The following is a 22,413-nucleotide window of genomic DNA, read 5'->3' on the forward strand; positions in this document are numbered from 1 at the left end:
GTTTAGTACTTACCAGGAATGTTATAGTATACTGTAGACTATTATAGTAAATACTACAGTATTATCTGCAAAAGGACATTGTAGTAAATACTACAGTAATGTCTGCAAAAACACTACAGTAAATACTAAAGTATATTACAATCTGCAAAAACACTACATTAATTACTATAGTATATACTACCGTTTCCTTTTACTACAGTATTTATACTATAGTTAACTGTAAATACTACAGCATACTACAGTAAATACTGTAGTATAAGATCCCAGATTGAGTGCACACTGTCATGAAACCTCATTGAAGTGACTAGACACACTCTGCAACATGAGACCCGCTTGCATTTCACATGATCAACATACACTGTGTGTGTACTGTACAGTGTGACCATTGTCCCTTTGAGACTAACCAGACAGTGACCTCAGCCATTTGCACATATCACAATATGATCATTTAACACATGGTCAAATGATGACTCACTGATGGCTGAACAAACACGTCACTGAATGGTGGCTTTTAATGCTGCTGACTGCACTCTGCTACTGTGGAGAAGAATTGAGGAAGTCTAAAACTCTGTGACCTGACTCGAGCCATTGTTCTCCTCCTGGTAGCAGAGCTGGCCTGGCCTCCACCCCCATGCTTGGTTGCATAACACGGAGTCAGCCCAAAGTGTCCACTCAGCGAACACAATAAGCAATCCAATACTAGTGGTGCTCTGTGTGGGCATTGTCTTGTCTTCTTAATTGCCGTGTGACACATCAAAACAATGTGTTAGGTTCTCCAGTTATTCTATAGGCACTCTGGCTAATTTCAAATGCACTCCCCTATGTATTTATTTGGACAGTGAAGCTAAAATGTTTTATTTGGCTCTATATTCCAGCATTTTGGATTTGAGATCAAATATTGTTTTGAGTAGACAGTACAGAATGTCACCTTTTTATTTTAGGGTATTTTCATACATACAGTATCAGCCAAATATATTGGCACCCTTTCACTTTTCTTAAATAATTCTCCATTTCTTCTCAAATAAATTGAAAATGTAAAAACACTTTAGTTCTCCACACCTTGTTATTCGATTTTCAACAATAGTTTTGTAAACTTAAAGGGAAATGTCACTGCTGCTCTATTTCACCATATGTCCATTTCATATGTTATTAACATACCATGTGTGTCATAAAAATTGCAACACGCAAATAGGAGCGTTTCTGCATCTCACTGGTTTTTAACAGGCCGTCGACATGTTCTGGTTGTTAGCAAACCACAATATCCAGAATTCATAGCGATTTCAGGACGTGCAGAAATATCAAAATGTCTGTGTTTGTAGCCAGCACTTCCCGCCAGAGGATTTCGAAACTGATGGGGTTTCCAGGTGGTCGGACGTTAAAGTGATGCTATTCCATTGATTTGCCCTTTCACTTCAAAGGGGAAGGCTTGCGATCAGTCAACGTCAATCAGTGCAGCAGAAAAGAAGTCAAGCTGAGGTAAAGGGAGCTAACGTTACCTAGCTAACTAGCTAGCGAACTACATGTGTTTATCTAGCTAGCTTTCATAATACACTGGCTAAACATTCCAAATCAAATCAATGTAAATAGCCAGCTGTTATCTGGCGACGTGATTTGAAACGTTGCATTGTGAGCTTCATTAGGTTAATTTAGCTAGCTACAGCCTACTGGACTGTATCTAACCGTTAACTAGCTAGCAATCTAACTACCACAGAGGCTAACGTGATTATGTGTTTATAGAGTCCGAGCCCATCTGCAGCAGCATCAAGCTCAGCACCAGGAACTATTTTGTAAGTCACCTTTGCTAAATCTTTCCATGACTCCATGTTGAGCAAATACATATACTGCAGCTAGGCATAAACATGTTCTGTGTCTTGTTGTTATATAAGTTACAACTTCTACTGTAGTTTTCTTTATATTATGGCGGCTTAGCTGATTGTTCATGTTTGAAAATGGAAAAAGGAGATATTAGGTGTTTGTGACTGACTGGTGTCTGTTGGGGGGGGTGTGAAGGTTAATATGCATGATCTATTGACACAAGGGGTGTGGGTATTGATTGGGACAAAGTAGTAAAATGTTGACTAATCACGGACTACTATGTGTCCTACAGAATAACCCTGCTACTGATGACGATGGACTTAACACCAGCTTTAGTAGTACAGAGCCCATTGGATGAAAGCTTTCAGCCGGGAACAAGCTCAACATCATCTGACTCGGAAACAAGCCAGGACGGCCAAAGGCATTTATGAAAGCACAAATACCCTCTTGAGAAAACAACATCACCAATACACTAAACTGTCTACAAGCCAAGTGCTCCTTAAACTTGTCACACCCTTGTAGTCAGTTCTTTGAGAGGAGTTGTTAGTCTATACTCTTCTAGCCTATTCACTCCATTGTTGGAAGTGATTGTCTACTCAACAGCACAACTGTGGGTGCTCATACACAACTAGACTGTCTACATGTCAAGCCCCCCCGCTCAAACATTTCACATGTTAGCATCCCATCTCAAAGCCCCATTATTGACTCTGAGTGTAACAAAACACATACCAGTCTACTGTTCCATGTTTTGTTTACAGATTAACATGGTTTATTTTATGATTATACATCCTCATGATCAGTCGTCATGTCTTTCCAGGATACTTACAGTACAAACAATTATTCTGCAAGAGGTCAAAGAAGTGGGTGGTGAAGAAAGTGCAGAAGCCCAGAACCCACCACTTCAGGGAGACGCTTATCCACCTGGTTGTAGAGTGCAGAAAATAACAGACTGTTGTCAACAAGAAGCCAGACTCACAGCTCCCCAAACCCTGCCAACATTGCCACAGCGCCAAAGCCTGCTAAACCAGCTGACATTACCCAACAGTAGAAGAGGTGCACCAGCTGAAGAACATTCTGGAACCTGCCTGGAACATTCAACCAACACCCATATTCAGTTAGACTGATGTTTTAGTATAATATAGAATACCTAGTATGTTCAACTGCATTGTAGTACATAAATTGCTGCCTCTCAAAAGTTTGTACACACCTACACATTTTCGACATTGTAGAATAATTGTGAAGACATAAAACATGGAAATATGTAGTAACCAAAAAAGCGTTTAAAAAAATCCAAATATATTATACATTTGAGATTCTTCAAAGTAGCCACCCTTTGCCTTGATGACAGCTTTGCACACTCTTGGCATTCTCTCAACCAGCTTCATGAAGAATGCTTTTCCAACTGTCTTGATGGAGTTCCCACATATGCTGAGCACTTGTTGGCTGCATTTTCTTCACTCTGCGGTCCAACTCATCCCAAACCATCTCAATTGGGTTGAGGTCGGGTGATTGTGGAGGCCAGGTCATCTGATGCAGCACTCCATCACTCTCCTTGGTCAAATAGCCCTACACAGCCTGAGCGCAAAACAGATGGGATGGCATATCGCTGCAAAATGCTGTGGTAGCCATGCTGGTTAAGTGTGCCTTGAATTCTAAATAAATCACAGACCGTGTCACCAGCAAAGCACCACCACACCTCCTCCTTCACGCTTCACGGTGGGAACTACACATACTACTACATGAGGTAGTCACCTGGAATGCATTTCAATTAACAGGTGTGCCTTGTTAAAAGTTAATTTATGGAATTTCTTAATGTGTTTGATACAGTTGTGTTGTGACAAGGTAGGGGAGGTATACAGAAGATAGCCCTATTTGGTAAAAGAACAAGTCCATATGGCAAAGAACAGCTGAAATAAGCAAAGAGAAACAACAGTCCATTACTTTAAGACATGAAGGTCAGTCAATCTGGAACATTTCAAGAACTTTGAACGTTTCTTCAAGTGTAGTTGCAAAAACCTTCAAGCGCTGTGATGAAACTGGCTCTCGTGAGGAAAGGAATGGAAGACCCAGAGTTACCTCTGCTGCAGTGGATAAGTTCATTAGAGTTACCAGCCTCAGAAATCGCAGCCCAAATAAATACTTCCCAGAGTTCCTGTAACAGACACATCTCAACATCAACTGTTCAGAGGAGACTGTGAATCAGGCCTTCATGGTCGAATTGCTGCAAAGAAACCAGTACTAAAGGACACCAATAAGTAGAAGATACTTGTTTGGGCTAAGAAATACAAGCAATGGACATTAGACCTATTGAGATCTGTCCTTTTGGTCTGATGAGTCCAGATTTGAGATTGTTCCAACCTCTTGTGTCTTTGTGAGATGAGTAGGTGAATGGATAATCTCTGCATGTGTGGTTCCCCACCTTGAAGCATGGAGGTGTGGTGGTGCTTTGTTGGTGACACGGTCTGTAATTTATTTAGAATTCAAGGCACACTTAACCAGCATAGCTACCACAGCATTTTGCAGCAATATGTCATTCCATCTGGTTTGCTCTTAGTGGGACTATCATTTGTTTTTCAACAGGACAATGACCCAACACACCTTCAGGCTGTGTAAGGCTATTTGACCAAGAAGGAGAGTGATGGAGTGCTGTATCAGATGACCTGGCCTTCACAATCACCCGACCTCAACCCAATTGAGATGTTTTGGGATGAGTTGGACCGCAGAATGAAGGAAAAGCAGCCAACAAGTGCTCAGCATATGTGGGAACTCCTTCAAGACTGTTGGAAAAGCATTCCTCATGAAGCTGGTTGAGAGAAGGCTAAGAGTGTGCAAAGCTGTCGTCAAGGCAAAGGTTGGCTAATTTGAAGACTAAAATATATTTTGATTTGTCAAACACTTTTTTGGTTACATGATTCCATATGTTTCTTTTTTCATTCAAGAAAACCTTGAGTGAGTAGGTGTGTCCAAACTTTTTACTGGTACTGTGTATAATGATGTTTTATATAATATTCTTTACAAGTGACTAAATGATTCCCGCTGCATCAGAAACCAATAGTGTTGACTTCAACTTCTGGATCAATGCATTGTGATGTTCATGAAATGTATTTGGATAAACTAGTGTTGTGACGTTGCTATCATTTGTCACGCTGGTATAAAGGATTTGGAGACAGGCACAGAATACACAATAGCAGTTTTTAATACACCCAAAACAAACACGTATACAAAAACACTGGGCTGTATCCAAACAAAAGAGCGAGGGTAAACCTCGTTGAACGTCACGATCTCTGTAATACACACTATATATAGCACGCAGCATAACAGCTGCACCAACGCATAGGTACTCACACAACCAATGGACATGGAAACAATAACCGACAAAAGACAGAGGGCACATATATAACATACTAATCGGGGGAAATGGGAAGCAGGTGTGTGTAATCAGACAAGACAGTCCTGGGTTGATGATAGTGAAGCCTAGAAAGCCGGTGACGTAGACCTCCGGAACTGGTGAACAGAATGAGGAGCAGTGCCGGAGGGATCCGTGACATCATTAATGTGTTTGACAGTTATTTTATCAAATCAATTAACTATGTTTAATTATTACGATGATTAAATTCATCATGTAACAATTCGTGATCTTTGGGCACCATGGGAAAAGTTATTTAACGAGTTCCTATCTCCCGACTAAACTCTAAAGATATAAATATCTCTTACATCAGTCACAGTCAATTCATTCATTCTTATTTACCTCATCAGTCTCATTCTGAACGTCGAATAATCTGTTAAATCTGCACAAACCCTATTCTCCATGATGAATCAGTTTACACAAATTGGCTTAATTATTTATTTACTAACTAATGAAATAATCACACAGAAATACATAAACATGGCCTCCCGAGTGGCGCGGTGGTCTAAGGCACAGCATCGCAATGCTAGCTGTTCCATTAGAGATTCTGGGTTAAAGTCCAGGCTCTGTTGCAGCCGATCGCGACCGGGAGACCCATGGGGCGGCACACAATTGGCCCAGCATCGTCCAGGTTAGGGGAGGGTTTGGCCGGCAGGGATGTCCTTGTCCCACTGTGCACTAGCGACTCCTGTGGCGGTCTGGGGGCAGTGCATGCTGACATGGTGGCCAGGTGCACTGTGTTTCCTCGGACACATTGGTGTAGCTGACTTCCGGGTTAAGCGGGCATTGTGTCAAGAAGCAGTGCGGCTTGGTTGGGTTGTGTTTCAGAGGACGCATGGCTCTCGCCCTTCGCCTCTCCCAAGTCCATATGGGAGTTGCAGCGATGAGACAAGACTGCAACTACCAATTGGGGAGAAAACGGGGGGAAAGAACAATAAATAAATAAACAATAGAAGGATAGATTATACAGTGATTATTAACATGATGCAATGAAAAATCCCTATTGGTCTAACCCGATATGATGGTTTGTTACACAATGTAAGGGGGTGGAAGAAAGTGCGGGAGGAGGAGAGACGCTTATCATAAGTATGGATATTTAGCACCCCAACAACTGCTCATTCGGATTTAAAAATGCAAGGTACATATTTACGCTTGTATGTCTTTGTTGTCTCGCCCTGTTGAAAGCGCCCGATCAGTCTGTGGAGTCAGTCGATAGAAAGTCTCTGTGTAAGTCTCTGGTTGTCCACCATGTCTTTTGTAGTTGAAGCCTCTTGGTCTCGGAGTGTCTGTTATAACGGATCTTCCAGAGGTGTACCACGTGGTGTTCAGCAGTCCTTGTCCTTCGCTCTGTTTGCTTAGAATAGATAACCACCTATAGTGGTGAAAGGAAATTGTTCTTTGTCTCTCGTCTTTGGTCGAGTTTCCTATGCTAACCGTGCATAAACGGCTGCATACTATATGTCCCTGTGTAGTCTTCGAGAGAGAGAGTTTCAGAGGGTCTTGCCATTTTCTGGTGTTGTAGTCTTTAATCCATTTCGTAACGTGTTCAGCTCGCGCTGCACGTATACGAGTCTTTAGATTTAAACCATTTGTGACGTCCGGCTTACCATCCGTATACTGGTCTAATTGATTGATTATTCAGGGTACAGCTAAGACCACTGTCCATGCCGGCAGCAAACCAGCATGTTTTGGTCTCTAGAGATTCCAATTCCCACCATTTCAAACGAGTGCATGATCCTCACCCTCTCTGGTCTAATGTAAATTTTGTTAGGAGTCCTTTTATAAACACTTGGAGAAAAAGGGTGTTCCCTCCTTTTGTCATAATGTCTGTGCTCACATGGGCGTGTTTACTGACTGGGTAAGACTTTACATGAAAGACAAGTCTCATTTAGAAGGCTAAAATCGCATTTCATCTTCTCACAAATAGTTTCATATTTAATCATATAAGTTCCACAGCATTTAGATGTACATCTGAAAACTGGGACAAATACATTTGTTTGGTTATACAGTTTTTAATTATGTCACAAAACAACAACTTATTTGACATGATTATTGTTTAGAGCCCCACCAACCATTTCCCACATTATTTACATTAGAAAATATTGTTTCAATTACTAACCTTTTGATGTTTACAGACAGACATGAAAAACTACAGGTAATCTAGTACAAAAAACATAATTCACAAGAGTATAACAAAAACAGCAAAATAAAAACATTGACAGGTCAGGGAATCTGCCTCAAAATCCTTCATCAATGATTTAAAAACACCAATCAGGACAAGTTTTTGTAAGGCGTTCCAAGCCGATGGCGCATAGAACGTAAAAGACCTTACCAAATTCAGTTCAGACATTTGTAACAGTTAGCAGGATAAAGTCCTGCGAACGAAGAGAGTGCCCACCACATTTCTGAACAATAAAAATGGCCAAATAAAATGGTAGAGTCCCCAAAAATGTCTTTCTAAATAAAAGTATACCAGTGACTGAGCCTACGATTGACAAGAGAAGGCCAGTCAACCCTGGTATATAAAGTGTGGTGATGTGTGAGGGTAAATTTCTAACACAACCAAAACAAACTGCAAATGCATTCAACAAGTTTGTAGAGTTTACAAGCAAGCTTGATGTGGTCATTGCGCACTAGGAATATGAAACGTTTGAATACTTTAATACATTAAGTTAATTTGTCCAAATACTTATGATACCTTCAAATGGGGGGACTAGATACATAAAGTGCTTTCATTTCTAAATGGTAAAACATATATATGAAAATACCCTCAAATAAAAAGTGACATTCTGTAAGGTCGCCTCATATAAAACATTTCATCTCAAATCCAAAATACTGGCGTATAGAGCCACATTTAATGTTTTAGCTTCACTGTCCAAATAAATACAGTGCCTTCGGAAAGTATTCAGACCCCTTGATTTCCCCCCAAATATTGTTACGTTACACCCTTATTCCAAAATGTAATAAAAAAAAACATTGTTTTACCTCATCAGTCTACACACAATACCGCATAATGACAAAGCAAAACAGGTTTTTAGAAATGTTTGGATATATATATATATATATGTTTTTATATATATATATATATAGTTTTTATATAAGTATTCAGACCCTTTACTCAGTACTTTGTTGAAGCACCTTTGGCAGCAATTACAGCATTGAGTCTTCTTGGGTATGACGCTACAAGCTTGGCACACCTGTATTTGGGGAGTTTCTCCCATTCTTCTCTGCAGATCCTCTCAAGCTCTGTCAGGTTGGATGGGGAGTATTGCTGCACAGCTATTTTCAGGTCTCTCCAGAGTTATTCGATTGGGTTCAATTCCGTGCTTTGGCTGGGACACTCAAGGACATTCAGAGACTTGTCCCGAAGCCACTCCTGCGTTGTCTTGGCTGTGTGCTTAGGGTTGTTGTCCTGTTGGAAGGTGAACCTTCAGCCCAGTCTGAGGTCCTGAACACTCTGGAGCAGGTTTTCATCAAGGATCTCTCTGTACTTTGCTCCGTTCATCTTTGCCTCAATCCTGACTAGTCTCCCAGTCCCTGCCACTGAAAAACATCCCCACAGCATGATGCTGCCACCACCATGCTTCACCGTAGGGATGGTCCCAGGTTTCCTCCAGATGTGACGCTTGGCATTCAGGCCAAAGAGTTAAATCATGTTTTCATCAGACCAGAGGTTCTTGTTCCTCGTGGTCTGAGAGTGCTTAGGTTGTCTTTTGGCAAACTCCAAGCGGGCTGTCATGTGCCTTTACTGAGGAGTGGCGTCCGTCTGGCCACTCTACCATAAAGGCCTGATTGATGGAGTGCTGCAGAGATGTTTGTCCTTCTGGAAGATTCTCCCATATCCACAGAGGAACTCTAGAGCTCTGTCAGAGTGACCATCGGGTTCTTGGTCACCTTCCTGACCAAGGCCCTTCTCCCCCAATTGCTCAGTTTGGTCGGGCGGCCAGCTCTAGAAAGAGTTTTGGTGGTTCCAAACTTCTTCCATTTAAGAATGATAGAGGCCACTGTGTTTTTGGGGAACTTCAATGCTGCGGACATTTTTTTGGTACCCTTCGCCAGATCTGTGCTTCGACATAACCTGTCTCTGAGCTCTATGGACAATTCCTTCAACCTCATGGCTTCCAAATCATGTCTAATCAATCGAATTTACCACAGATGGACCCCAATCAAGTTGTATAAACATCTGAAGGATGATCAATGGAAACCTGAGCTCAATTTCGAGTCTCATAGCAAAGGGTCTGATTATTTTTTAAATGTATTTTTGTAGATTGCTGAGGAAAAAGTTTTATTTTTTAAATTTGTAATATATTTTCATGGTATCCAATTGTTTAGTAGCTACTATCTTGTCTCATCGCTACAACTCCTGTACGGGCTCGGGAGAGACGAAGGTTGAAAGTCATGCGTCCTCCGATACCCAACCCAACCAATCCGCACTGCTTCTTAACACAGTGCCATCCAACCCGGAAGCCAGCCGCACCAATGTGTCGGAGGAAACACCGTGCAACCTTGGTTAGCGTGTGCTGCGCCCGGCCCGCCACAAGAGTCACTGGTGCGCGATGAGACAACGATTTCCCTACCGGCCAGACCCTCCCTAAACCCTAATCCATTTTAGAATTAGGCTGTAACCTAACGAAATGTGGAAAACGTCAAGGGGTCTGAATACGTTCCAAAGGCAATGTACGTAGGGGAGTATCAATGTTGTAGATTCTATGAAGTGTATGGATATTGCAATTGAGCCCATGTAGTTTAAGCCATGGACAAATTCCAGTTTGACTTTTATACCCCTTCCATCCTCCAGGGAGAGAGCCCTACGTCCCCGCCCCCGACCCGCACGGTTAGCCCGCCATCAGCCAAGCCCATGTCCCCGCCCCCTGCTGCCAGCGCCACTTCGCCACCCACCACCCCCAGCCCGGTTGGCACTGGCACGCCCCGGACCCTCTCCACCTCTCAGAGCAGCGAGCAGCTCCTCAATGGAAATGGCAGCGGAGCAGCGTCGGCATCTAGCCTGATGGGTCAGACCAGGAAGGGTAGCCTGGCGGACGTGGAGGCCCTCGTGCCCACACACGATGAGCAGGGCCGGGCCATCCCCGAGTGGAAGAGGCAGGTCATGGTACGCAAGCTCCAGGTCAAGATGCAGGAGGAGGAAGAACACAAACGCAAGGTAGGCATGAATGGGAGGGGGTGAGAGAAAGATAGAAGTCCAAGTGTGATGAGAAAGATTCACAGTTTCAGCTCTCCTTTTTGTGCTGCTGTCACAGAACTGGTGCTCGGGGGAATACCACGGTCAAACGTGGTTAAAAGGGATTGAAAGCACAAGGAGGATGGCTGAAATGTGGGTTGGTGTGCAATTTTGGTGGGTTGGTTTTGTTTGAACGCATGCTCAAGCCTTTGCTGTGTCTTTTGAAAGAGCTTGATATGGCTACCACTGCATGTCAGAATATGGTATGTGGATTATATTCCTTAAAGGGAGCTAAATTTGGATTGAATAAGAACATTATAGGTGTAGTGCTTCTGATGTTTTATGGGTGTTGCAGTATCTGATGGCTGAGTTTATAATCTGAATTGATTGTTCATTTTATAATCGGTTTAGAAGTAGGCAGGTTGTAGTGAGATGGTTTGAGGACTTCTACACGAGCAGTCTACTTTCAGTCATTACTTTTACGTTTTAATATGCAGTGCCTTCGGAAAGTATTCAAACTCCTTGACATTTTTCATATTTTGTTCTCTTAAAGACTTATTCTATTTATTTTGTATTTATTTTATTTCCTATCAATCTACACACAATACCACATAATGACAAAGCAAAAACAGGTGTTTAAAAATGTTTGCAAATGTGTTACAAATCAAAAACGGAACTATTACATATACATAAGTATTCAGACCCTTTACCTAGTACTTTGTTGTAGCGATTACAGCCTCAAGTCTTCTTGGGTATGACGCTACAAGCTTGACACATGTATTTGGGGATTTTCTCCCATTCTTCTCTGCAGATCCTCTCAAGCTCTGTCAGGTTGGATGTGGAGTGTTGCTGCACAGCTATTTTCAGTTCTCTCCAGAGCTGTTCAATCGGGTTCAAGTCAGGGCTCTGGCTGGGCCACTCAAGGACATTCAGAGAGTTGTCCCCAAGCCACTCCTGCATTGTTTTGGATGTGTGCTTAGGGTCATTGTCCTGTTGGAAGGTGAACCTTTGCCCCAGTCTGAGGTCCTGAGCGCCCTGGGGTAGGTTTTCATCAAGGATATCGCTGTACTTTGCTCCGTTCATATTTTCCTCGATTCTGACTAGTCTCCCTGGCCCTTCTGCTGAAAAACATCTCCATAGCATGATGCTGCCACCACCATGCTTAACTGTTGTGATGTTCCCAGGTTTTCTCTAGATGTGACACTTGGCATTCAGGCCAAAGAGTTAAATCTTGGTTTAATCAGACCAATCTTGTCTCTCATGGTCGGTGAGTCTGTAGGTGCCTTTTGGCAAACTCCAAGTGGGCTGTCATGTGCCTTTACTGAGGATTGGCTTCCGTCTGGCCACTCTACCATAAAGGCCTGATTTGGTGGAGTGCTGCAGAGATGGTTGTCCTTCTGCAAGGTTCTCCCATCTCCACAGAGGAACTCTAGAGCTCTGTCAGAGTGACCATCGGGTTCTTGGTCATCTCACTGACCAAGGCCCTTCTCCCCCAATTGCTCAGTTTGGCCGGGCGGCCAGCTCTAGGAGAGGTCTTGGTGATTCTAAACTTCTTCCATTTAAGAATTATGGAGTCCACTGTGTTCTTGGGGACCTTCAATGCTGCAGACATTTTTGGTACCCTTCGCCAGATCTGTGCTGCGACACAATCCTGTCTCTGAGCTCTATGGACAATTCCCTCAACCTCATGGCTTGGTTTTTGCTCTGACATGCACTGTCAACTATGGGACCTTATATAGACAGGTGTGTGCCTTTCCACATCATGTCCAATCAATTGAATTTACCAAAGATGGACTTCAGTCAAGTTGTAGAAACATCTCAAGGATGATCAATGGAAACAGGATGCACATGAGCTCAATTTCGAGTCTCATGCTTATATAAATAAGTATTTCTGTTTTTGTTTTTTTAAGTCTAAAAACTTGTTTTCGCTTTGTCAATATGGGGTATTGTGTGTAGATTGCTGAGGATTTCTTGTTATTTAATCCATGTTAGAATAAGGCTGTAACTCAAAAAAAAATCAAGGGGTCTGAATTCTTTCCGAAGGCACTGTACATGTTTTGTTATTAGATGAACAACAATCCTTTTCAGAGGTTATGTTTTAAGTCTTGTTATGTGTCAATAAGTTAGTATGTGTTGTCGAAGTCTCTGGTCTGCCTGGCTGCTTGGTACTAGTACCTGTGCCCTTAGTATCGGCTACTATTACCTGTGGGAGCTTGAACATAAATGATTCTTCACAATGGCAGCAGTTTTATCATAATACAATTAAAAACATGAATAATTGATTGACATGTTAGAACTGTGCATGTATTCCCCATGGCGAATGTCTTTAAAGCAGTTTGAGGGATTCTTTGCTCTTGTCGCTCTTTTAGAACTATTGATAATAGGAAACTTGCAACAGACAATACCAGTCAAAAGTTTGGACAGACCTACTCATTCTAGTTTTTCTTTATTTTTACTATTTTCTACATTGTAGAATAATAGTGAAAACTTCACTATGAAATAACACATGGAATCATGTAGTAACCAAAAAAGTGTTCAAACAAATCAAAATATATTTAAAAAATGTGCGATTCTTCAAAGAAGCCACCCTTTGCCTTGATGACAGCTTTGCACGCTCTTGGCATTCTCTCAACCATCTTCATGAGGTAGTCACCTGGAATGCATTTCAATTAACAGGTGTGCCTTGTTAAAAGATAATTTGTGGAATTTCTTTCCTTCTTAATGCATTTGAGCCAGAAGATAGCCCTATTTGGTAAAAGAGCAAGTCCATATTATGGCAAGAATAGCTCAAATAAGCAAAGAAAAACAACAGCCCATCAAGACATGAAGGTCAATCAATCTGGGAAATTTCAAGAACTTTTAAAGTTTCTTCAAGTGCAGTTGCAAAAACCTTCAAGTGCTGTGATGAAACTGGCTCTCATGAGGACTGCTACAGGAAAGGAAGACACAGAGTTACCTTTGCTGCAGAGGATAAGTTAATTAGAGTTACCAACCTCAGAAATTGCAGCCCATATAAATGCTTCCCAGAGTTCAAGTAACAGACACATCTCAACATCAACTGTTCGGAGGAGACCGCGTGAATCAGGCCTTCATGGTCGAATTGCTGCAAAGAAACCAGTACTAAAGGACACCAATAATAAGAAGAGACTTGCTTGGACCAAAAAAATACTAGCAATGGACATTAGACCGGTGGAAATCTGTCCTTTTGGACTGTTGTGTCTTTTGTGAGATGCAGAGTAGGTGAACGGATGATCTCTGCATGTGTGGTTCCCACCATGAATGGAGGAGGTGTGATGGTGCTTTACTGGTGACACTGTCTGTGATTTATTTAGAATTCAAGGCACACTTAACCAGCATGGCTACCACATCATTCTGCAGTGATACGCCATCCCATCTGGTTTGCTCTTAGTGGGACAAGCATTTGTTTTTCAACAGGACTATGACCCCAAAACACCTCAAGGCTGTGTAAGGGCTATTTGGCCAAGAAGGAGAGTGATGGAGTGCTGCATCAAATGACCTGGCCTCCACAATCACCCGAGATGGTTTGGGATGAGTTGAACCACAGAGTGAAGTCAAGACTGTTGGAAAAGCATTCCTTATGAAGCTGGTTGAGATAATGCCAAGAGTGTGCAAAGCTGTCATCAAGGCAAAGGGTGGCTACTTTGAAGAATCTAAAATATATTTTGATTTGTTGAACACTTTTTTGGTTGCTACATGATTCCATATGTGTTATTTCATAGTCTTGATGTCTTCACTATTATTCTACAATGTAGAAAATAGTCAAAATAAAGAAACACATTGTAATGAGTAGGTGTCTCCAAACTTTTGACTGGTACTGTAGGTGTTTGTTAATTTATATAATCTATATTTTATTTAAACATATCACTATCAGATTGCTTTGTTTTGACTGGAACGTTAAATATGATTTCATATACTTAAGTCAGTACCTGTTCCATCCAAGATGGTGGGCATTGACTACTGTACTAATACAGTGACAGATGCCTTCATTATTTTTAAGTCGATACATTGTATGCCGATGTAACCATTTCCGAATTTACAAGTACAATCTAAATGATGCTGAATCGGATTGTTTGTGGCCCTTCCATCAGGCCATGCAGATACTGTATATCCTGCTTTGATATATTGAGTTCAGGGGTCACAACAAATGCATGCATTTTTTTTATTTTACTTGACTTTTGTGCTGAACCCAGCCCCTGCAGTGTGGTGAAATGGATACTTACAGGCTACGGTGCCCATTCCAGTTCTAGCCCATTTAAAAGCCTGATATGCAGTAGGATCTGGCTGATGGCTTCACAGTGTGGCTAGTAATTTGAGATGGAGCAGTGCAGCTCTAAGTCATTACATGCTGATTCAGTGGTGTGATGCAAGGCCTATTCACACGAGCTCCATGTCCATCTATACACTCCACGTTATCTACTTCTTTGAGGATGCTTCACTGGGTTTCTTTTTTTGCTATGGATAAGCCTATTAAAACTCCCTATCAAACCAATAGGGATTTATAAAACAACCCTGTTCACACACAATTATAATGAAATACTAACTAGGAAGAGTAGAATTAATTTGCCCCAATGATCAAAACAGAAAGGGAACTTTTTTCATCATGACATAAAACTTGAACATTCTATTTCAAGGTCTGCTTGTAAACTGCTTATAACCATGAATGACATATGTTGTTAACCATATACATGCATAAGCCTGATCCTCTCCATCATAATTTATTTATACATATACAAATGACATTGAATGATTTACAAACCGTTATAATAGTTAATCTATTAAATAATGAATTCTAAGCAGTTTAAATGCAGACCTCCAAATAAAGTGAACCCATACACCCAACCATATTCAGCCAGCAGTTGTGCGCTGAGGATTTTTCCACCCTGATTTCATAAAGGAGTAGCCTGTGCCCTGACTCTCAGCTAATCTAGGAGTTATGAAGCTTGTACTGAGGCAGTGCCATTGCACCACTAAATCCATGTAAATCCTGTGTGACGAGGAAGTATGAACATGCGCCGTGTGTTAACAGTACACCAGGAAGTGCAAGCTGAAGGAACTTCCCCCTTCCCCCCTCTTTTCTGTTGTTCTTTGCTGTCCCTTGAACTCTAATCTAGTTTGCGGCCAGTGGACACTACCAGCCTCAAGAGTGGCACTACTCTCATGTCCACAATGCCATCCTGGGCCCCTTTGGAGAGCTGATGATGGAGGACGACCTCATCCGCATTGAGAAGCAAATCGAGAACCTGCAGGTCATGCACAAGGTGACGGAGGTGGAAAAGGAACTGGAAGAGTTGGAGCGAGAGCTTCAACAACTTCTTCCCGTGTCTGCCGCCCTCAACCAGGAGCACTTCTACATCAACCCCAAGCAAGTTCATGGGCAAGCGGAAGATCTGCCAGCCTGGTGCAGCAAAATCTCAACGCTGCTCAAGAGCATGGCTATTCTCCTGGCCACCCTGGGAGGCAAGACGATAGACATCTTGGATTTGATATCTCCCGGATATGCTCATGAGGAAGGGAGTAACAATAGGATTGGCCAGATGACCCCAGCAGGATCCATTGCCACTGGGGTCATCGGACGATCCCAGTCGTTCTCCACTAGGGAGGAGGTGGAGAAGGAGATCAAGCAGTGTGGCGTCTCTGTGAAGAACCTGAAGGCCAACTATGAGATTCAGAACCAGTTCCAGTTTGCTGATGACAAAACGAACCGGGTGTACAAGCGCAAGAGGTCCCTCCCTGCAGTGAGCGAGTCCAGTTATCTCCCCGAGCCGATTCAGGAAGATGAGGTCCCGTGTTCCCCTGCAGAGGTCCCCCAGTCCCCTAACAATGGAGACATTTCTCCAGTCCAGGAATCTCTGCCTCTGGTGGAGGAACCTGTAATCATGCCATCTCATGCTCCTCTTACATACCAGTCTTCTGATGTGATCCCTCAGTCTGATCAGTTCAACCAGGTTCTGTCTACAGACCCTATACTGAACCACGAGCAGCTGACCCGGAGCCTGGAGGTGCAGACGGACATGAGCTATGTCCAAGAGTGCATTGAGATGAGGAAGGAGCGGATCGTCTTCTTGTTCCTGGAACACTGGAGAAAGTACACCCTCTCAGAGTCCTACAGGCCAAAGTACACAGGCAAACGGGGAAGTCTAAGGGTGGGTCTGGACGACTATAACCGGTTCACCGCTGATCTGGAAGGAGACACACCGAGTGAGGATGACAAAACACTCCTATTCATGAAGTCCAGGCAAGTGGTAGGGAACCTGATTGGCCACTGGAGGACCATCATGAGCCAGGTGCCCACTCGCCAGATCCGCCGGCTCAGTCGGGCCCAGATGATCTACTGGCCGGAGCATTTCCTGCCACACGTTAATGGAGCACCGGTCAGCTACGAGACCCTAACCCTAGACCTCTTTATGCTGGGCTACTTCCAACTCCTAGAGATGAGCATGTCACGCAGCGAGCGCAAGTTCCGCCACCTACTGTGCTACGAGATGTTCGACCGCCTCGGAAGCTACAGCTGGGAGCTGATTCGCCAGTTCCACCGTGAGGTCATGGAGGAGATTGAGCAAGGGAAGCGGGACTGGGCGGACAGCTTTGAAGACATTAAGCAAAAGTACTTTGGTGATTCTGCGGATGGGGGAGGAATGATGACCGCCTCGCTACTTTCAATTGCTCCTGAGGTGTCGGTAGTGCCAGTCCAGGTGCCGTTGCCTGCCCCAGAACCAAACATGTATTTGCCTTCGATTGCTGTACAGGATAGTGTCCAGCTTACTGCTCAGGACTGCATTAACCATGCAGAGCAGAGTGCAGTGGAGGACACTGTTCAGGCAGATGTGAACACTTCTGAGCCGAGTCCAGCGAATGGGCCTATTCAGGATGCCGTGAAGACTGAAAGTGTAGCACAAGAGAGTGTTCCAAAAGACAGAGTTCAGACTTCTGTGCAGGATTCAGCGCAGAAAACTGGGCAGGATACTGTTCAGGAGGCTTTGCAAGACTCAGTAGGCCAGGTTGTGACAACTGAGACCACAGGACAGAGTGTAGGGAAGTGTGTGACGCAGGACATTGCACCTGTTCCACTTCAAGTCACCATAGTCACACCTGTATATGAACCTCCGCACAGAGAAGAGCCCAATGAAGAATCAATCAAACTGATCTACGAACTGAAAGAGTTCAGCAATGAGGAGATCAGCAGGTACATTGAGCGCAGCTTTGCCTTCTGGAAGGAAAAGGAAGCTGAACTGTTTGATATCTGACCATCAGCGATAAGCAGAAGATATGTGGAATACTCTTTACACAAAAGTGTTAGGCTAAACATGCTTGGACAAAGCAGGCAACAAAGCCACGAGGGAAAGTGTCAAGGAAACTATCCTCCTATGTGGAACATGCTAGGGAAAGAGCTAATCTGTGTTTTAGCCTTGAGGCCTCAGATAACACAAGGAACTGTGACATGGTTTCAGTAAGGAAAGGAGCATCCAGCCTGTGATTGGATGTCCGGCAGTCAAATCACTTTGTCTTGTCAACCACTGATATGCAAAAAATGATCAGATGTAATGATACAGTGGAAGAGGGAGTGCTCTAAATGCACTACCAGCAATGACTCCCTGAATTCTAATTAGTCTTTGGAACAAATATTTTTTATTCCAAGTTTCTTATCTATTATTGGTTTGCAACAGTAGTTCTTTGATATCCAAAGACAGGCCCTAATGTAGTGTGTGAGGTGGTTTTTCATCCAAATGTAATATAACATGTTATACATAAGCAAGTCCGTTTGGACATAATGCAACCTACTGTATGTAACATAATTTGATCAAACAGGAATAATGCTGATTTTTTTTTAATGTGATAATGTAGAGAATAGTTGGGCGAGGTGCCCCCTGACCCCCCTCCCCAAGAAACTGCACCCGTGGCATGCTCGAGTGTCATTCTAATGATATTTATTAGAGGTCGACCGATCAATCGGAATGGCTGATTAATTAGGGCCGATTTCAAGTTTTCATAACAATCGGAAATTGGTATTTTTGGGCGGCGATTTGACAATTTTTTTATATATATATATATACAGTGCCTTGCGAAAGTATTCGGCCCCCATGAACTTTGCGACCTTTTGCCACATTTCAGGCTTCAAACATAAAGATATAAAACTGTATTTTTTTGTGAAGAATCAACAACAAGTGGGACACAATCATGAAGTGGAACGACATTTATTGGATATTTCAAACTTTTTTAACAAATCAAAAGCTGAAAAATTGGGCGTGCAAAATTATTCAGCCCCCTTAAGTTAATACTTTGTAGCGCCACCTTTTGCTGCGATTACAGCTGTAAGTCGCTTGGGGTATGTCTATCAGTTTTGCACATCGAGAGACTGAAATCTTTTCCCATTCCTCCTTGCAAAACAACTCGAGCTCAGTGAGGTTGGATGGAGAGCATTTGTGAACAGCAGTTTTCAGTTCTTTCCACAGATTCTCGATTGGATTCAGGTCTGGACTTTGACTTGGCCATTCTAACACCTGGATATGTTTATTTTTGAACCATTCCATTGTGGATTTTGCTTTATGTTTTGGATCATTGTCTTGTTGGAAGACAAATCTCCGTCCCAGTCTCAGGTCTTTTGCAGACTCCATCAGGTTTTCTTCCAGAATGGTCCTGTATTTGGCTCCATCCATCTTCCCATCAATTTTAACCATCTTCCCTGTCCCTGCTGAAGAAAAGCAGGCCCAAACCATGATGCTGCCACCACCATGTTTGACAGTGGGTATGGTGTGTTCAGGGTGATGAGCTGTGTTGCTTTTACGCCTAACATAACGTTTTGCATTGTTGCCAAAAAGTTCAATTTTGGTTTTATCTGACCAGAGCACCTTCTTCCACATGTTTGGTGTGTCTCCCAGGTGGCTTGTGGCAAACTTTAAACAACAGTTTTTATGGATATCTTTAAGAAATGGCTTTCTTCTTGCCACTCTTCTATAAAGGCCAGATTTGTACAATATACGACTGATTGTTGTCCTATGGACAGAGTCTCCCACCTCAGCTGTAGATCTCTGCAGTTCATCCAGAGTGATCATGGCCTCTTGGCTGCATCTCTGATCAGTCTTCTCCTTGTATGAGCTGAAAGTTTAGAGGGACGGCCAGGTCTTGGTAGATTTGCAGTGGTCTGATACTCCTTCCATTTCAATATTATCGCTTGCACAGTGCTCCTTGGGATGTTTAAAGCTTGGGAAATCTTTTTGTACCCAAATCCGGCTTTAAACCTCTTCACAACAGTATCTGGGACCTGCCTGGTGTGTTCCTTGTTCTTCATGATGCTCTGCGCTTTTAACGGACCTCTGAGACTATCACAGTGCAGGTGCATTTATACGGAGACTTGATTACACACAGGTGGATTGTATTTATCATCATTATTCATTTCGGTAAACATTGGATCATTCAGAGATCCTCACTGAACATCTGGAGAGAGTTTGCTGCACTGAAAGTAAAGGGGCTGAATAATTTTGCACGCCCAATTTTTCAGTTTTTGATTTGTTAAAAAAGTTTGAAATATCCAATAAGTGTTGTTCCACTTCATGATTGTGTCCCACTTGTTGTTGATTCTTCACAAAAAAATACAGTTTTATATCTTTATGTTTGAAGCCTGAAATGTGGCAAAAGGTCGCAAAGTTCAAGGGGGCCGAATACTTTTGCAAGGCACTGTATATATATATATATATATATATATATATATATATATATATATATATATATATTTAATTCCTCTATTTAACGAGGCAAGTCAGTTAAGTTAAGAACACATTCTTATTTTCAATGAAGGCCTAGGAACGGTGGGTTAACTGCCTCGTTAAGGGGCAGAACGACAGATTTTCACCTTGTCAGCTCAGGGGATCCAATCTTGCAACCTTACATTTAACTAGTCCAATGCAATAATGACCTGCCTCTCTCTCGTTGCACTCCACAAGGAGACTGCCTGTTACGCGAATGCAGTAAGCCAAGGTAAGTTGCTAGCTAGCATTAAACTTATCTTATAAAAAACAATCAATCATAATCACTAGTTAACTACACATGGTTGATGATATTACTAGATATTATCTAGTGTGTCCTGCGTTGCATATAATGTGACTGAGCATACAAGCATACAAGTATCTAAGTATCTGACTGAGCGGTGGTAGGTAGAAGCGGGTGCGTAAACATTCATTCAAACAGCACTTTCGTGCGTTTTGCCAGTAGCTCTTCGTTGTGCGTCAAGCATTGCGCTGTTTATGACTTCAAGCCTATCCACTCCCGAGATGAGGCTGATGTAACCGAAGTGAAATGGCTAGCTAGTTAGCGCGAACTAATAGAGTTTCAAACGTCACTCGCTCTGAGCCTTCTAGTAGTTGTTCCCCTTGCTCTGCATGGGTAACGCTGCTTCAACGTCTGTTGTCGTTGTGTTGCTGGTTCAAGCCCAGGGCGGAGCGAGGAGAGGGATGGAAGCTATACTGTTACACTGGAGTTACATTGTGTTGTTTAAGTGTTCCCTTAAGTTTTTTGAGCAGTGTATTAAGTTAAAATAAGTGTTCATTCAGGATTGGTGTAATTGTCATTATTACAAATATATTTTTAAAAATCGGCCGATTAATCGGTATTTGCTTTTTTGGTGCTACAATAATCGGTATCGGCATTGAAAAATCATAATCGGTCGACCTCTAATATTTATACTAGTGCATTTTTAGGGTGTATGCTGTTTCACCTTTATTAGTTAAACCTCTACACGAGATACACTATGCTATCATTAAGCACACACATACAGTAGGTTGGCCTCATTGTATAGATTTGACAAATATTCCCTTAAAACTCTACAGTTACAATTGACTATCACTCTTTACTCTTGCATATACAGTTATTGATTATGAATAATAGCTTCATATTCAAGAATTATGATCACTTTTACTTCTACAAATGGATCAGGGCCATGAATTCCTCGTCCTCAGTTTCACACATAATGCTTGATGCACTAGTTGTTGCATGAGCTGAAAGGCAAGGAAAGTACAGTAGGTCTCCAGTGTTAGGTTCAAGTGTTACTCAATGGCTCACATGCTGTCTTTTTACCCCAGCCTGTGACCTTATCGGGATGTACACATTGCACACCTTTTCAGTGAGGAGCCTGTTGATGATTGCAGGGTTTGCATTCAATGGGAATGAATTATGCTTTTGTTACGGTATTGTTTTGCATCAACACTTTCCCACGCTGATATACCAGCAAACGATTTGGTCAGACGATTTAATTTTCATTCTTAAATCCTTCAGATTGCTGAAGACGCCTTGGGGTAGAGTACGAATATATCCAGTATATCGTCACACTTATGTAGATATTGCAATTTATACTTTTTGATGATTTATTATTCAAACGGTTTTGCATTTAGATGTGTGTTTTCTGCATTTTTTCCCCCCATTTGTTACATAATTTGTTCCTATCAATAAAGTTTGAGTAAGTAACGTTTTGTTTTGTTTGACATTTTGTATGCTTTGTTTAGGAGCAGGTCAAAGTCAAATTCATGAGGTGACAAGAAGCTGACCACTTCAGGGTATTATTCAGTGGGGTGCAATATTCCAAACATTCCAAATAAAAATGTAATGTGCAGAGCGGCTATTTTTTTTACATGACTGAGGACCTTGTATTTTCTACACAAAACATATCTATCTGATCGATGTGTAGCACCTACATGTAGCACCCTCCTTATTAACTACCCCCAGACATTTACGTTCTTTTGTCATTAACGATCAACGGTCTAATCTTTCTGCCTGAAACATAAAACATACTTTTCAAGAATCCCCTGTAGAGCCTGTTCATGATTGGTTCTCTACTGCCTTTTCAAAGGTCATGCAAAGCTCCCCGTTCCCAATTAGCCTAGTATAATTTGATCTGTGCAATGAGCCTAAACTGAGTAAGAGTATAGTGCGCTTAAAAAAACAAATTGTGCTTCCTTTCGCCCTACTTGAGTACTACACCAGTATGCACAACAAGGGAGCCAGT

At 42.3% G+C, this 22,413-nt stretch overlaps 1 protein-coding gene and 1 long non-coding RNA gene across 4 annotated transcripts in view; both read left to right on the plus strand.

Moving 5' to 3' along the window:
• Positions 1-22,413, plus strand: part of espn (espin) — a 99,285-nt gene that overhangs the window by 70,433 nt on the left and 6,439 nt on the right. The window contains exon 11 of one of the 2 annotated variants that reach the window (XM_064923181.1): positions 10,020-10,382. The exons of the other annotated variant lie outside the window; for it this stretch is intronic. Coding sequence (XP_064779253.1) covers positions 10,020-10,382 — 363 coding nt within the window. The remainder of the gene's footprint in view (positions 1-10,019; positions 10,383-22,413) is intronic. 2 annotated transcript variants of the gene reach the window in all.
• LOC135504518 (uncharacterized) lies at positions 1,265-4,525 on the plus strand. Of its 2 annotated transcripts, XR_010450139.1 has the most exons (4): positions 1,265-1,476; positions 1,738-1,787; positions 2,108-2,236; positions 2,633-4,525. It is a non-coding gene; the product is annotated as an uncharacterized LOC135504518 (long non-coding RNA). The 2 variants fall into 2 exon arrangements; XR_010450138.1 differs by having other exon boundaries at positions 1,266-1,476; positions 2,108-4,525.

This window comes from Oncorhynchus masou, chromosome 18 (assembly GCF_036934945.1).
Source record: "Oncorhynchus masou masou isolate Uvic2021 chromosome 18, UVic_Omas_1.1, whole genome shotgun sequence".
NCBI classification, from domain to species: Eukaryota; Metazoa; Chordata; class Actinopteri; order Salmoniformes; family Salmonidae; genus Oncorhynchus; species Oncorhynchus masou.